Raw genomic sequence first — 17,361 nt, forward strand, 5'->3', positions numbered from 1 at the left:
ATCTACAATCATGGACACCCTACAACACTTAATTAAGAAAGATAAAACCTCTTTAACCGTTATGACAGCAGTTTGATTATGAAGAAAACAAAATGAAACACTGAGTGAGATCCGATTTTTCAAAAGTAACCAGACTCCGATGACATTCAATTTGTCACTTGTTATGGATAAAACAAATAGGGTGACCATACATGGCGTAAATAAATTATAACATTTTTTTTTTGAACAGTAAAAAATAAAAGAACGTTAATCTCACAAATACTGGTACGAAACAGTTGCTTATAACTTACTGAATGCTCAAGCTTGATCCTGCTCACGTCTCCTGAATCACCCTGTATATGTGCACAAAATTAGTGCTAGTATAATATTTATAATAACAGTCTAACAGTGTAATTTGTTTCTCAATCAATAAGTATACACATAATAAATACATATATAAGCGATGAACATAATCGATATTCAAAAGCTTCCTTATAAATTATTTTTAAATAATACACGACTTTTATTATAAAAAGTGATGAATGGGTTGATAATAATAATAGTAGTAAAAGTGGCAACAAATATGATCATTGATGTAGTAAAGCTATCAGATGCCCAATTTCTGAACTCAATTCTGTCAAAACCGAAGCAGAGGGCGATGGAGGCGGTGGTGAAGCCGACGATGCCGAAGCAGATGTGGGTGAGCTTGGAGAGGCTCGGTGGAACGCGGAACTTGCTGAGCTCGTTGGCGTAGAGTGACGTGAGACCGTTTGCCAGAGACACTACTGAAAATACCATGGAGAGCTGCGCTGCAAATTTAACAACAAAATCTATTAATAATGAGGAGTTACAGACAATTTATGTTAAAGGTTAAGGGTGCTCTGGTAAAGTTTTCCCAGATTGCCATTAGTTACTTGAGGTGGAAGGTAAAATCATTATTAGAGTGCTATGTAGAAGTAAAGTCTAGCTGAATATCTACATTGATAAGACATTAATAAAAGCCATGTTGAGTTTATCGCAGAGCTAATAGTTGCTTTAATTGTTTCTTTCTATGTTAAACAGTATCAAAGAAAAAATCCTGTATATACCTTATTTACCCGATTTACAAGACTACCATATTCGGAAGCGCTGGTGGCCTAGCGGTAAGAGCGTGCGACTTGCAATCCGGAAGTCGCGGGTTCAAACCCCGGCTCGTACCAATGAGTTTTTCGGAACTTATGTACGAAATATCATTCGATATTTACCAGTCGCTTTTCGGTGAAGGAAAACATCGTGAGGAAACCAGACTAATCCCAACAAGGCCTAGTTTACCCTCTGGGTTGGAAGGTCAGATGGCAGTCGCTAAACTAGTGCCTACGCCAAATCTTGGGATTAGTTGTCAAGCGGACCCCAGGCTCCCATGAGCCGTGGCAAAATGCCGGGACAACGCGAGGAAGAAGAAGAAGACAAGACTACCATATTGTATGGAACTTTAATAATAATAATATTATAAGAAATAATAGAGAACATACCGAACATTCCATGCAAAGTATGAGACATTGTGTTCCAATAAACGCCCTTGTCGACGACCTGAATATGGCAACCGGCTAGGGTCAGGCTGGAGCCGAGCACCTGCAGGATCCAGTGAGCACGGCGCTTGTGCACTAGCTTCAGTCGCGACGACCAGCCGTTGTGGGGGCTCAGGCTGAGGATAGCTTGGCCCATCAGTAGTTGGTACTGGAAATATAACGATTTTGACGTGGATTTTTCGTATTTCTTAAATTGGCATGAGAAATATTTTTTCACATTAGCTACAGGAATGAGGAGGAACCTCGAGTTTGTTGTAAAACTTGTCCACAATTGTCAAAAGTTTTAGATTTAGTGTCTCGCAAATAGTATTACAGCGAAAAATTGTACGATACAATATATTGAGGTCGCTTGGTCAGGATAAAAACAACACATCAAATTTATATCAACCATGTATTTTCCGACATTCCTTTAGTTACATTTTTCAATCATATATGTATCCGTCAATCCTTATTTTACTTTGCTGCAAAATTCGAAATTAGATTTAAATTTAAAAATTATATTGATTGTGGTAGGTAGGTATAATATATGTCGATTTAAAGTAGACTATCAATACTTACTATCATGTTCTAATACTTAAATGAGGCATGTATAGTTCTCATACATAAATGTTGGAGTACAGTAATTATTCACTCGGGAGCAATGTAATAGAAGAAACTGAACTTTCAACTCACCCCGAGAACGCATAAAATGACGTGTTGTGACGTAGCATCGGTCGGAAAGCCGTCACGCAGCGCGAACAACAAAGACACTCCCACAATAATCCCTATAAGAATATGAACAAGCTGATTCAACGACGACTGAAAGATGTTCAGACTGTAGTCATCCTTAGATGCCGGTGTAGTGTGCTTGTCGTTATTTGTCGCATAATGTACAATCTCGGGGTCACGGTCAATAGGCGAATCGGTCTCGTTCGGCAGCATTTTCGTTTTATAGTTGTTGTTATTTATCAAAAGATTACTGAACAACAGTCGAAGAAACCTGTATCTTTCTTTGTTATATATAAACTTATTGTCTTATCGAAAACAATAGGATAGGATTTAATGTTTTATTACGTCGATAGTAAAAAACACAAGACAAAGATAATCTGATAATCAATTTAATGCATTTATGAACGTCAAATACGCTATTAAATAAGTGGGCATTTTTGTTTATTGTTGTAAGTTTGTATGTACTTCGGATTCGCAGAAATGTTAGGTTAGGGTAGCTGGTCAGTGTTGGCCCAAACGTTGCCCATTAACCATTATAAATTGAACTGTAAACTGTAACCGTCCGTTAAGATTTACGGCTCAATTTGTAATGGTTAATGGTCAATTGCAATTACCGTTCGGCTAACACTGTAGCTGGTCATGGTAACACACATTTGAATTCATTGCTTTGAAATGCCTATACTCGTACAGTTATCAAATCAAATATAGAACATTTATTTGGGACAAAACGTCATAAAAAAAATCTAGTTTTACGTATAAAAAGCAAATAAAAGCGTATTAGTTGTGCTCAACTTGCCATGATAGTGAGACATACCCATACCCATGGGTTAAGTTGAACAAGGAAAACATATAAAACATAATTTGGAAACATGTTTGAGTAACGTATGCACCATAGTTAATAAGCGGTATTGATTACTACTTACTACAAAACACGTTGTTGTTGGGGTCCTCTGTTCCATAAATAATAATAAACACCAGCTACATAATGTTCATTACTAAATTCTATTGATCAACGAGCCCCATGACAAATTGTACAACGTTTTTTTTAATATGGTGAGTTAAAAAAAAAAGTTAATATTTACGTTAACATAGGTTGTATTAAAACCCAACCACAAGTAAATTTATTAAGAATTAAAATGCTCACCTGATGCCTATTCTTGCTATTTAAGAATAAAAATACGTTCGTTTGTTTTTTTTTACTTTGAGTAAAAAAAACAAACGAAGCATGCTACATGCTACTAACTCCTGCGCCGCGTGGCAACTGATAATGGCGGAACATGCTCCTCCCTGCCCTATTCCTATTCAGAATCTCGAGCACTACAAATTGGGAAAGTGATGTTATTCACGGTAGTAGTAGTAAATGACGTTTGCTTACTTGTGACGCTTGTTGAAGCTCAGTGGCGCCCGCAATAAATACCTACAATTTCTTGTCGGTCTGTACATTACTTCCATACAAGTGCCCGTAGAAAGGTAGCGTTAGTGGATTCTTCTAGTAAAATAAGTACGTAGGTAGTGCTCTTGATTCCGAGTAGGAATAACCTAAAATTTCTGATACGCCTAAGAACGCATGTACATACGAGTATCTTATCTACCTACTTGTACAACAACTAAGAACGCTTTGTTACCGTATTTGACATTCATAGTTAAGTGCATTTAATATCAGTAAGTACAATCTTTGTCTGACTTTCACGATAGCTGAATGACATTATATAGATGTCATTTTGAGGTTCGAATTGGCCTGTCTATCACATAGCTTTTTGTCAGAGTTTGAAAGAATATATTATGAATGAAGTCATGAACAGACATTGCAAGCGTATTGAGAAAATAGTAAAAACGTGGTAAAAACTCACGGCGAAAGCACTTAAGGCCATGTTTTGTTATTGAACACTAAACTAATGTAAATGTAATTAAATATATAAATAAAGTTAGTACGGGTCAAATCTAGCAAGTTAAATTTGACCTACTTCCCGGTTTCCGATGAAGCTGAAAATTTGCATACGTACATATGTACATACATACATACATATGTACATATGTTGTAAGTCATACAATATATTATGGTACCATCGAGCTGTTCTGATGATGGAGAGATGAGGTGGCTATAGGAACTCTGTGATAAAACAACGCAACCTAATTTTGTTTGGAGTTTTTAGAATTGTCTGTATGAGTATTAGTTGCCTGTGAAATGAAAAGTACAGTCAGCGATAAAATAAATTGTAATTAAATGAAAATTTTCCCAAAAACTTTTATAAGTATCATATCAGGCTTCGGAGTTTTCATAGCACAAAACTAAAGTGAGCTAGATCTGAAGACAATATTTAGCATCATTCTCATTCAGTAATTTCGCTCTGAAATGCTTTTTTAAACATCCTAAGCATTGATCGATAGAAAACACCCATAACTCAGGAACAAAATATATATATATATATATATATATATATAAATATAAAAATAAATAAAAATATATATATATATATATATATATATATATATATATATATATAAATATAAAAATAAATAAAAATAAATATTTATGCTCATCACACAAATAAATGCCTTACCGAGATTTGAACCCGGGACTATCGGCGTCATACGCTCACTATCGACTAGGCCAGACCGGTCGTCTAGGTCAAGGTCTGAAGGTATCAAGAAGAGTTTAATACCTAAGAGATAATTATGAACTCATTAAAATTACAATTTACTATAATATCTATACGACAAGTCTTTCAAATAATAGATGAAATTGCGAAAACATTTTAAAATTAAATGTGAAAGAGAATGAGTATGAGTTAAGTTTTAATGTTAATATCGAATCCATAGTCCATAGTTTACTTTAGTCTTACCATGCTATGAAAACTCCGAAGAACTTGAATGTAGCACGAGCCTTTACAGTTGTAAGTTGTCCTTTCTCAACCATCCATCTATGATTAATCCCTTATTTTAAATTAGCAGACTGTACTTCGAATTTATGAAATAAGTCGTTAAATTAGATTATAAAACTATTATCTTGCGGTAAAACTCTTTATCGTTCAAGTACATTTTGTTTATTGTAGGATTATACTCGTTTGAACATGTTCGTATGTATATACATTAAATACGGGTAATTGGTTTGGTTGTTATCATTTTGTTACCTATTGTTTGTCGTTCCAATTGAGTCGGACCAAGCTAACTCTATACACACTTTGCAGTGTCAAAATAATCATCATTCTTTATGCAAAATATGATTTATTATTTTAAAAACGACTTATTTCATATTTTTTCGTTTGTCCGTGTTGTAAAGCCACCACGCAGACAAAGTGGCCCTTTTGAGAATTTATTGAAATACAAGGGGTAGCTACAAGAAGTAGACGCTGCCAAAGATTACAAGAGTTAATAGAATCTAAAAAGTAGATACTATAAGTAGACTATTGGGTAAAAACAACTAACTACTGGGCTATTAAATGAAAAACCGGATGTTTGCCTATTCAAGCGGTATCCAATTTCATCTCCGGTAGATGACTCGCCTTCCGTAATATGGGACCCCATAAAAAGCGACATCAAAGCTGGCTAATACATACCTACGTGGACTAGCTGCTTCGCATCAGCTCACCAAAAACTACCCTGTGTTTACCAATCAATTTTTATTATATGATGTAAATAAAAATTTACGTGTTTCAAATTTTTCTTTATCTGTGCTATAAGACGTTGCTTCGTACCAAATTTCAAGATTCTGAGTTCACGGGAAGACGGGAAAGTTTTGATTCCCTTGCGAGTGTCGAAAATTTGCGGTAATTTGCGGCATAAACGGCTGTATCTTTTGATTGCGTTGGCTTAGAAGTTTGATTTTTTCACAGCTCCAAGGGACAGTAGATCTGAGTATTTGATATAAATTCCAGCTTGATACCTCCACGCATTCCTGAGAAAAAGGGTCTTGACAGACAGACAGACGGACAACAAAATGATCCTATAAGGGTTCCGGTTTTTTCTTTCGAGGTACGGAACCCTAAAAATAAAAATAATAATTAATTAAATAATTAATTAATAATAGATACATTATCAATTGTATCTATTAACATACAGCCCACAAGATTATTTGAGGTTTCTGTGTGTAATAAAAATAACAATAATTATATTTCGATATTTTATTTGGTTTGCTAATTATACATTTGAGTAGGTACTCGTAGACCACCAACTTACATACCTGGTTACTCTCTAGTGATATACTGATTGTATTTTTTAAATGATTAAATAAATAATTGTATAAATAAAGGGACGAACATAGTTGAGACTCAAATTCTTACTTATTAGTTATTTCTAAATAATATACGACTTTTGTTAAAGAAGGTGATGAATGGGTTGATAATGATAATAGTGGTGAAGGTAGCAACAAAGACGATTATTGCCGTGGTAAAGTTGTCAGAGGCCCAGCTTCTAAAAAAGGCCTTGTCCAAGCCGTAGCAGAGGGTGATGGAAGCGGCGGAGAAGCCCACGATGCCGAAACAGATGTGGGTAAGCTTGGAGAGGCTGGGCAGCAGACGGAGCCCTCTGAGCTCGTTGGCATAGAGAGACACGAGCCCGTTAACCATTGACACTGATGTGAATACCATGGAAACCAGTGCTGCAAGAAATACAAATTTTAGTAATAATAACAATGATTAGGAGTAAAATTATGATTATAGTTTTGCATTTATTTTTTGAGGTAACTTGTAGATTTCATATTATACTCTGGTAAATTTAAAATTTGTTCCTAGATTCCCATTTAAATGGAGAACGATAGAAAATAAGATATTTTCTGATAATATAAACAAATATTTGTATAAAGAAAATTTTCTGCCTTTTACTGTGTATAGAAACTGAAAAACTTGTTTATTTGATAGAAAACATACCAAACCGTCCATGTAAAGTTTCCCAATGAACACTCTTGTCAAGGATCTTGATGAAACAGCCAGCCAGGGCCAGGCCAGAGCCGAGCACCTGCAGGATCCAGTGGGCACGGCGCTTGTGTACCAGCTTCAGTCGCGACGACCATCCGTTGTGGGGGCTCAGGCTGAGGATAGCTTGGGCCATTAGTAGATGGTACTGGAAAAAAATGATTATCAAGTTATTTTAAATGACACCATAGAACAAGAAAGAATAATTTCATGATACAAAATATAATTTTAATAGACTGGCCATAACTAGCCTAAAACCACCGTCGGTTAAGTTGAGCGTCCTTTAATAAGGTCGTGCGGTCTGCTACGAACTGCAAAACCGCTAGCCAAGCCAAAAAATTATGATAGTGCCTCTGAATATGCTCCTAAGAGTTAGATATTACAAAAAAAGAAAATATGAATGATACTGATACTTATTATATAACGATAGAATACTATTTTTGTGTTAAAAGATACTGAACATTCAACTTACCCCAAGGACGCACAAAATGATGTGTTGCGGCGTAGCACCAACTGGAAGACCGTTACGAAGCGCGAAGAGCAATATTACTCCTACTGTCATCCCTATTAGGATATGAGCAAGCTGATTCAATGAGGATTGAAAAATATTCAGATTGTAGACATCTTTAGCTGCCGATGAAGGTGTCGGAGGTTGATGGTTTTTCTCTGTCTCATTAAATACAATCTGAGGGTCATGGTAAATAGGCGGATCGGTTACGTTCGGCGGCATTTTGGTAAAAGGTGATTGAACTTGTAGAACTACTATGAAACATAGTGCCTTTATATAAAATTACCTTATCATCGTATCGACAACGATAAGATTTGTTGAGGGATTAATCTGACAAGACCTAAAATTTATTTGGCATTTCATTTAATCATTCTAGATAAAAAAAAACCTTTTTTCTCAAACTTGTAATGGAATGTTGACATAACTTACTTCAAATTACGTCAGGAAATACTACATATTAGGTGCGACGAGTGAAGATGATATGTAAAGGAATTTCATACAGCCTTACACACCTAGGCCTGCAAGGAAACATTCTTTTATTTTTTAACGTCACATTATGGCACGTCTTGGCATTCAACCATAAAAACCTATAAGCAAAATTCTGCCATTAAGCTTTTTTTGTCTTTTTTGTTTCTCCTTCTTTTTTTGTCTTTTTTTAATATTATTTCAAAGTTTCTTAAAGGGGAACGAAAAGATCGTAGCCGTGTTTTTTATAGAAATGCAGCCTTTCCACGATATGCTTACAGTATTTTTTTATTAAGAGCCCTCATGACTAGTATTATTCAGCTTCCTATCTCTGTTATTTTCTGAGATATGATTTATTAAAACTTTTTATAAATAATAAAAAAAAAAATCCCACACTGACTAATGCAATTTACTTAAACTTTTGGTACGATAATCTCTATATAGATACTCATATATTCTTTAAATAATATTTATTTTTATTTAAATCTTTAAATCTTGGATAAATGTAGGAATTAAAACTTCAGTATTTTTTGTCTTGCTTTCTAGAAGAGCGACACCGACAGTTCTTTACATTATTGCTTATATAAAGGTCTACAATAAATATTTTTTTCAAAATAGTACAGTTGGTACTTCTTACTAGAACATAGAAAAATAAAGGAAAATAAGGTAATAAAATAAGGTATCCTATATCCATACCAGATAATTTTGTCGCAAAAGAGATTGTAACATTTTACGTAACTCGCATTAGCCAGTGTGGGTTTTTTTTATTATTAACAAAAAGTAAAAAAAAACATATCTCAGAAAATAACAGAGATAAGAAGCTGAAACTTCAGGAAATAATACTTGTCTTGAGGGCTGTTAATAAAAAAAACTGTAAGGATTTCGTGGAAGGGCTGTTTTTCCATGAAAACACGGCTACGCTCTTTGATTATTTTTGCGCTACGACGCACGGTTTAGGAGATACAGCCCTAAAAAACTTTTTTTTCAGTCATGCAGAAATCTTTATAGGGCTATATCTCCTGAACCGTTTGTCGTAGCGCAAAAATAATCAAATTTTCGTTACCCTTTTAATATCCCCAAAGTAATGATAAAAAAACAAAAAGAAATAAAAAGAAAAAAATCAGAGCGTAATGGCGTGCGCCGTAGCGTCAAAATAATCACATTTATGTTCTCTTTCAATACCCGACGAACTGAATAACCTATCACTTTAAGACATGAAACAATCGTCATCATCATCATCATCCTATTTTTTTATTATTATTATTTCATTACTAGTTTGAGAAAAGCACTATACAAATCTCGGCGAGAAACGGGGTTGCCGGCCTATCCGACCTCGCTACGCTCGACCGTCTATATCTACTTGGCCTGCAACTCTTCGTGTCCCGTCCTAGAGGAAATCGTACATTACTATAGATAGTAATGTACGATTTTATAAAGGTAATTACACTGCAGTAATTTTGGCTGAAAACATACTTGAATTTTTATCTATTGTCAAAATGTAAATTTACCTATCTAATCCATAGCAAAGAAAACTTTTTAGGGAATTAATGAAAAACAAACTAATATGTATTATAATGAAAAATACTGCATATTAGTTATTGATAATTTATTTAGTTTACCAATATGATTTTGAGTGTACACCACCTTAACCTAACACACAGAGATAATTTGATTACACTAATATTAATTAATAAATAAATAATCATCTAAGCGACAAATATGGTTGAGATTCAGATCTTTTCGGATTAATTATTTTTAAATAATCCTCGACTTCTATTAAAGAAGGTAATGAACGGGTTGATGATGATAATAATGGTTAAGGCAGAAACAAAACTGATCATTGCCGTGGTAAAGTTGCCAGATGCCCAGTTCCTGAACTGGTTCTTGTCGAATCCGTAACAGAGGGAGATGGAAGCAGCGACGAAACCCACGGTGCCGAAGCAGATGTGGGTGAGCTTCGAGAGGCTGGGTGACAAGCGGAACTTGCTGAGCTCATAAGCGTAGAGCGACGTCAGACCGTTTACCAGTGACACTGTTGTAAACACCATGGACACCAGTGCTGCGAAAATAACAAGTGTTAGGTCACGTGTAAATTCCGCATACTCTGGGTATTTTGTAAATTATTAAAAATCACTCTTCCATTAATAAAATAAGGGCAAAGTAATAAGTAACTCATAAGGTATGGATGTGGGGGGCTGTAAGAGAAGAGGCAAAGTAAGGGAAAGATGATATGAATAGGAAAAATATGAGCTAGGTACAATTTTTTGGCAACTATGGAAATATAAAATATACTATATATAAAAAATGCATATGCATACCTACGTCTGAAATAAGCTTGTTCTATATAATCAAGGCTCGGAACCGGTATATAAAATACCGGTTAATACCGGTTTATTTCGGTTTTCCTCCGAACTAATATAAGAACGCAAACGTAATAAGAACTTTATTGTAACCTAAAAAAACCGGTTTATTCCACGAGCGATGAAATGGCCGGCCGGCCTGGTGGTGTGCTACGTAAACATAGACACCGGTTAAATAAACCGGATTTTATTGTTCTAAGCCGATTAATTTGACAAGAACTGTTCTCATAAAAATCGGTTTAAAAATAACGGTTTTTCGAGTTTATATGTGTAAAGATAATTTTCTGCCGTTTACTGTGTATAGAAACTGCAAAACTTGTTTATTGTGATAGAAAACATACCAAACTGTCCATGTAAAGTATTCCAATGGACACTCTTGTCGAGGATCTTAATGAAGCAACCGGCCAAAGCCAGTCCAGACCCGAGGAGCTGCAGGATCCAGTGGGCACGTCTCTTGTCTACAAATTTGAGCCTTGACGACCAGCCATTATGGGGGCTCAGACTGAGAATCGCTTCGGCCATCAATAGTTGATACTGCAAGCAAAACGGTGAAGCTTAGTTTCGTGATTTGATAATTATAATACGATATTCTACATAGTTCAGCAGTGGCAGCATGGTTCCATTTTTATCACCTCTCACTATGCCCGTCACTTTCGCGCTCACATACTTGTTAGAACGTGACAGGTATAGTGATAAATGATAAAAAGCCGACCATATCGTCAGGTGACAAGCAAAACTCACTAATTACTAAAAAAATATTAAACAAAATCAACCTTATTTTAGTAGTAATATGGTTAATTATGGCTATGAACTTGTGGTGGTAATCAGTGAGTTTTGCTTGTCACCTGACGATATTAGCTTACGTTAATATTTCATCATTAAGGGACAACCAAAACTCACTAACTGCATTAAAAAAATTAAACAAAAACAGCCTTGTTTCGTTACAAGTACGGTTCACTACGGGCACTACGGGCACTACGGCTCTGATCAGAACTTGTGGCATTTAGCAATAAGTGTGTTTTGGTTGTCACCTGACGTCTGGTATATTATATATCATAAACATTTTAGTTTGAGTCCTCCGGTTCGAGCGCCATGTTGATAGTCACGCCTCGTAATTGATTCCTTTGTTTTTTTGCTCATTAATATTGTTTAAAGTGTAATATCATAATATCGATAGCTTATTATATTATACAGTAAACTAATATGGTAGTGTGCAGTGAATGGAGAATGAATCTTGAAACGCGTTTAACCACCATTTTTGAGTCAACGGTCGGTAGTCCACGTGCTACTTGTAAAGTCCAGCTATCACTACAAGAGCGGATGAAATCACCGTACACTGTCTTGTACTAACCGCACAATTTTAGCCGTATTTAAAGCTGGACCCGGGTACGTCCTTAAACTACGTCCACAAGAGAGGTATGGGCATTGTGAATGTCATCTCGCTCTGTGTGGTAGGGCACAGCACAGCGGATGTCATTCCAGATCTAGAGCAGAGCTCAACTGGGGAAGTAACTCCACCTTACAGAAAATCGCAGCCAAATAACACTAGACCCTACTCAGTGTTGTGTTCCTGCCGGTGAGGAAGGTTGCCAGAGCTCAACGAGGGATGGGAGGGGGTTAGGGTCGCAACGCGCGTACATAGGCTACGGATACTGCTTACCATCAGGCGGGCCGTATGCTTGTTTGCCACCGACGTAGTATAAAAAAAAAGCTTGATACTGGCGAAATAGTCCCACTGGACTGAAGCCATAATTTAAAAAAAGAAGAAGTTTGATTTAAAACCTATTTGTGTTCTGAGATGAAATATATATATTTCATTTGCTTTTTGCATTGTATTCTATTGATACTAATGTGATGTGTGTACTGGAAATTTTACAGAAAAACTGGTTGCAAAATTCCTGATATTACCTCAACAATTGGATGGTACAGTGAGCTGCGAAATTGTATGGAGAAATTATGAATGAATTCATCGATAAAGTCGCCATGCACTTTTACGTCTGATGGTACATGGCTTACTTATATTTAGACGATGTAAAAAAATCACTTCCGATTCATACAATATCTTTTTCTGTAAATTATTAAATTATTATTTTTTGTTTTATAAAACTTACCCCCAGAACACACAAAATAACATGTTGCGGCGTTGCACCAATCGGAAGACCATTACGAAGCGCGAACAGTAAGCTAACTCCTACGGTGACTCCAACAGAGATGTGTGCCAGCAGATTCAAAGTGGATTGTATAATGTTTAAATAATAATTATCCTGAGATACTGCGGACTGAGAAGCAGATGGTTTGTCAAGCTCGGCTTGATTATAAACTTTCTCAGGATCTTGTTGAAAAGGTACATCAATTACGTTCGGAGGCATTTCGAGCTTAAAATTTTAAACCGTCCTACGTGATCTAATACCAAGAACTGCAACCAGAGAAAGAATGAGGAGTTTATATAACGAAATTGTTTACTATCATATCGATATGGTCGATGGGAAAAGATTGCAGTGCTTACATTTCGTTTTTGTAAAATTTGCTTAATTAAGATAATTAAATGAGTAGATAAGCGAATATCGATTCCGATAAATATCTCCACTAGAACTATAATTGAATCATTTAGGGTACACCAAACACTAAAAATAAATGCTGCTTATAGGTGAATTTTTGTCTGTATACAGGACCAATATCACCAATATACTAGGTAGGTACCTAAAACATGGTTAGGTAATAATAATTATAGTATGCGACGTGCTTACCTTCCAGCGGGTAAAACTGATTTGAAAGGGTAAGTAAAAGATTACTTACTAAGTATTGGTCGGATACATAGGTATATTTTATTATAAAGTTAATCTGTCCCAGCCCCACGAAATACTATGCAAACGTCTTCCTTCTCTTCGTTTTCTATTTACTCTATCGCACAGACGTACTGTCGTCAGAAGAAAACGTGATTAGCATTGTCAGCTTCACTTGTCGAACAAACTGTTTCTCGACACCAGTGTCGTTATGATATTTCCAAGGATGCCGAGGTCCAGGAAATTAAAAGGCGCTTATGCGGTAAAATGAGATGGAAGTTTGTGTTTTGCTGAATGGCATGTTACAATAGTTGACTGTTTTTTGGGTTGGGACTGGAATTTGAGTTAGGTAACTTGATTGTTTAAAAATATCAACAATAGGTTCATTTTATATCTAACTGTAACTGTAACTAAGCGAGGCGATAGTGTTGTAGTGGTAAGTCATCAACGCTATGTAAATTCAACTTTATGTACACTATATAATCGTGCTTAGTACTCAATACAGTTCAGCTCGAGCCTAATATTTGTTTGTTTGTCCTTCCTTCCGTACATGGCGACTGTGATAGTTTATCGGCCGTCGTTAGTCTACGTGCCGTAATGCGAATTCGAAACCATTATCATATATATAGACTCAGACATCGATCGTTCGTTAAGTAAAAATGGTTTCTATTCGATTTTGTAGTTTACAATCATCCTAACATAGTATTCACTTTGTAGGTAACATGGAACCCTCCTTTGTCTTCAATAGGTACTTTGTAGCGGTCTAGTCCGCTAGACATACTTAATCGGATAATTGGTCTTATCTAATGATTTTGAGACGCATTATAGATTATTACAACAGATGTGCATGTTGGCGAAACGTGTGCGCGTACGCATGTCTTAAAATTATTGTTTTTGTAAAAAAATTACCTGCATACTTGTATTTAAATTGTTCGTGTTGTTATGTTGTTACTACACAAATCCATAAAATACTTAACGTTAACGTAATGTTTTGAAATACAATGTGGTAAGTTTTTTTTATTTGTAGGATACTATTAACTAACACCAATGGGACTTCATCGCGTATTAAGTTTTAAATTTACCTCCGCCAACGGCGTGGTCCCCGGCGTTGTCTCGGAGAAGACCACGTCTCGACCACGGGGACAACGCCGTCGTCGAAACGTCGGAAGTAAATTTAAAACTTAATACGCGATTAAGTCCCGTTTGTGTTAGTTAATAATGTGTAAAAATCGCGAAAGTTTAAATCAGTGTTTTGTAGGATACTGTTGCTAATATCATAGAAAACTTTATTTCAAATTTACTTATGTCTTGTTACATATAAAAATATGTTACAATTAATACTGCAAAGTAATTATAATACATCATGTAGAAAATAATATTGTAGAGAACTTAAGGTACTTATTTTATATCCAGCTTTGAAGGTTATTTGTATTTGTCAAATAATAATGACTAAAAAGGGACTAGAATATTAAAGTTAATTGAATATGATTTAATTTAATGCCTTTCATAAACAGTTTTAAATGGTTCCACATTTGTTATAGTACTTAAAATGAACGTTGGTTCGACGCAATCTTAGAAACAAACGACTATGAAATCAATAACTTGCATCGGAGCTATCTATACTGGAGTCCAAATGAGAATAAACACTTATTAAAGGTCTGCGTGGATCTATAAATAATTCGATGCGCCAAAGCGGACGTTTCGACAAATTGCGGACTATTCCACTGGGGGCTCGAAATGAAACATGGTTAAGGACCTTAACTTCTAAAGTTGCAATTATCTAAATAATACGCATTAGTAAAACATAAATATACTAGCGGACCGCCCCGGCTTCCCACGGGTTACACAAAACCTTGATACAATTATACACTTAAACCTTCCAAGAATAACTCTATTGATAGTTGTAAGTGTCATGAAAATCCGTTCAGTCGTATTTGAGTTTATCGCAAACATACAAACAGACAAACGCGGCGGGGTACTTTTTTTATAAGGCGTAGTGATTAAATGTACTACCCAACGGTTCTTTTATAGTAAATTTCTCGTGTTACCTATTTAGTTGTAATTGAATGCAAACCGTTCTCAACTATGTAAGGCCCTCAAATCACGAAGCACGAAGTGTAAGCGTAAGCGTATCTTAAAAAAGTTACGAGTACGAGACGCGTAGAGTTCTGGGCACCAAGCGTCGCGTAAGCGTAATCGATTTATGTGAAATCTAATTCGTTGAAATCATGGCGTGGCTTACGCGTCTTTTACGCTTACGTTCCGTGTGCTGAGGGCCTTAGTCTTCCATTAAACCATACAATATCTACAGACATACACAAAGATCGATAGTCGCCATGCGACTAATCAGCCAAAAGTGAAGCCGAAACACGATCGACGTGTGCGACGCTTGTGTCTTACGCTCAGGAACGCACACAAGTATACGAAAACGTGTTGCCAGTATTTATTTTTTCCCGTCAGAGTAGAGGTATTTTAACAACATTCGTATACTTGGTTATCAATAATTTAGAAGTGTGTAGATTTTTAATTTAGTAACAAAAAGCATTTGAGGGTTCCATTATTACATTGAACCCTCAAAATTTGAGTGTGATTGCAATACTGCTGCGGTCAATTGCATTACTGCGGGTCAAATACATAGGTAATTTACCTAAAACAAAATTTATCAAATTTGTCTATATAAAAATGTATCAATAATTATCCGTTCCGTAGCGGTGCGCGGCAACCACTGCTGGCACTGCTAGACACTAAAATTGGTCCGGACGCGGACCGCATGTACTTGTAAGATTCAAAGATTTTATTTGTACAACATAGGTAGATTATAAGATGTTACATAAATATTTTGGTATCACTATGTCGTGCCTATTGGCATACAAATTCAATAAAAATAGCAACGCGACGAAATCGCAGAGAGAACCACGCCTGTTTTTATTTTATTTTACAAATATGCAAAAAATACTATATTTGAATACATTTTTAGACTTATTTACAAACAATGAGTTACCTCACAAGCCGACTCTGTTCAGTATTGACGCTATCGTGTCGGATTTCTAAAACGATAATTACATAAAATAAAAATGGAACTGAAATATTATGACATAATGTCGCAGCGGAAGTGGCTTCACTAAGGATGTGCGGACTAGTCATCTATGCTTTTTAAATCTATGACAATATCCCTTATTGTAGGCATACCGATTATTAAAATGAAACTGTGTTGCTAGGACTCTTTCCTGGGATTTATTTTACCGACTTTTCTTGGGCACTCAAATGTAATATTTACCTGTTTTCAATTATTCAAACTCTTTTGTAATAAATGTACACGTTCTATGTAAAACTCAGTAGACGGAAAGAACTATCCATATTCATTATAGTTCGCGGTATTTTATACTATGAATAGAACTTCCGATAGTAGTTGTTAAAGAGGCTCAAAATGAATCAAACCAAATTCGCGTTGCACTCGCGCGCTGCACACGAATATCAATTAACGTGTCGCATCGTGATCCACGCATTACTATAACCCACACTTATTGATCTAGGGCCACACTTGTAACTCCCTGTGTGAGGTGAGTTGAGCTTGGTGTGTATTGATTTAGAATTTAGACCTGGTACCAGTCCCTATTAATATTGGAATCATGTTGCAAAAATCTGATTTAATATTAGATAATACGATTTTTTGTACTTTTATGACCTAAATGGAACCTCCATCTATTTGCAATTAATTAGACATATCTAATAATAATTTTCTTTAGATTAAGACAATAATAAATTTATGGAAATCCTATAGTTTAATCTATCTACTGAAATACTTGTATTTAAGGAGGATGTTATATTTTCCAACCCATACTGAATATTAACAACAGGTTTAAAAAAAAAAAATTATCAAAAAAAATATTCACTAAACTTCAAGGTGACTACGTACCGGCAGGATCAAAAATATTTGATGTTATATATAGATACTTAGATAAGTAATTAGGTGAAAAAAGCGGGTAGAAGCTAGTTCTTAGGGTTCCGTACCCAAAGGGTAAAACGGGACCCTATTGCTAAGATTCCGCTGTCCGTCCGTCTGTCTGTCTGTCTGTCACC

At 35.6% G+C, this 17,361-nt stretch overlaps 3 protein-coding genes across 3 annotated transcripts; all 3 read right to left on the minus strand.

Moving 5' to 3' along the window:
* Window positions 1-471: 471 nt before the first annotated feature.
* Window positions 472-3,280, minus strand: LOC133525864 (uncharacterized). The gene is made up of 3 exons (XM_061862268.1): window positions 2,220-3,280; window positions 1,491-1,695; window positions 472-788 (listed from the first exon to the last, which is right to left on the minus strand). Exons 1-3 carry the CDS (start codon window positions 2,466-2,468, stop codon window positions 472-474), a joined length of 771 nt encoding a protein of 256 aa, XP_061718252.1. The 5' UTR covers window positions 2,469-3,280.
* Window positions 3,281-6,363: 3,083 nt separating this feature from the next.
* On the minus strand, window positions 6,364-8,061 carry LOC133525732 (uncharacterized). Its single transcript, XM_061862094.1, has 3 exons — window positions 7,638-8,061; window positions 7,121-7,313; window positions 6,364-6,852 (listed from the first exon to the last, which is right to left on the minus strand). The coding sequence occupies exons 1-3, from the start codon at window positions 7,893-7,895 to the stop codon at window positions 6,539-6,541; spliced, it is 765 nt and encodes a 254-aa protein (XP_061718078.1). The 5' UTR covers window positions 7,896-8,061; the 3' UTR covers window positions 6,364-6,538.
* A 1,497-nt stretch (window positions 8,062-9,558) lies between these two features.
* LOC133525733 (uncharacterized) lies at window positions 9,559-13,440 on the minus strand. The gene is made up of 3 exons (XM_061862095.1): window positions 12,610-13,440; window positions 10,840-11,032; window positions 9,559-10,197 (listed from the first exon to the last, which is right to left on the minus strand). The coding sequence occupies exons 1-3, from the start codon at window positions 12,865-12,867 to the stop codon at window positions 9,884-9,886; spliced, it is 765 nt and encodes a 254-aa protein (XP_061718079.1). The 5' UTR covers window positions 12,868-13,440; the 3' UTR covers window positions 9,559-9,883.
* Window positions 13,441-17,361: the final 3,921 nt, after the last annotated feature.

This window comes from Cydia pomonella, chromosome 15 (genome assembly GCF_033807575.1).
Source record: "Cydia pomonella isolate Wapato2018A chromosome 15, ilCydPomo1, whole genome shotgun sequence".
Taxonomy (NCBI): Eukaryota; Metazoa; Arthropoda; class Insecta; order Lepidoptera; family Tortricidae; genus Cydia; species Cydia pomonella.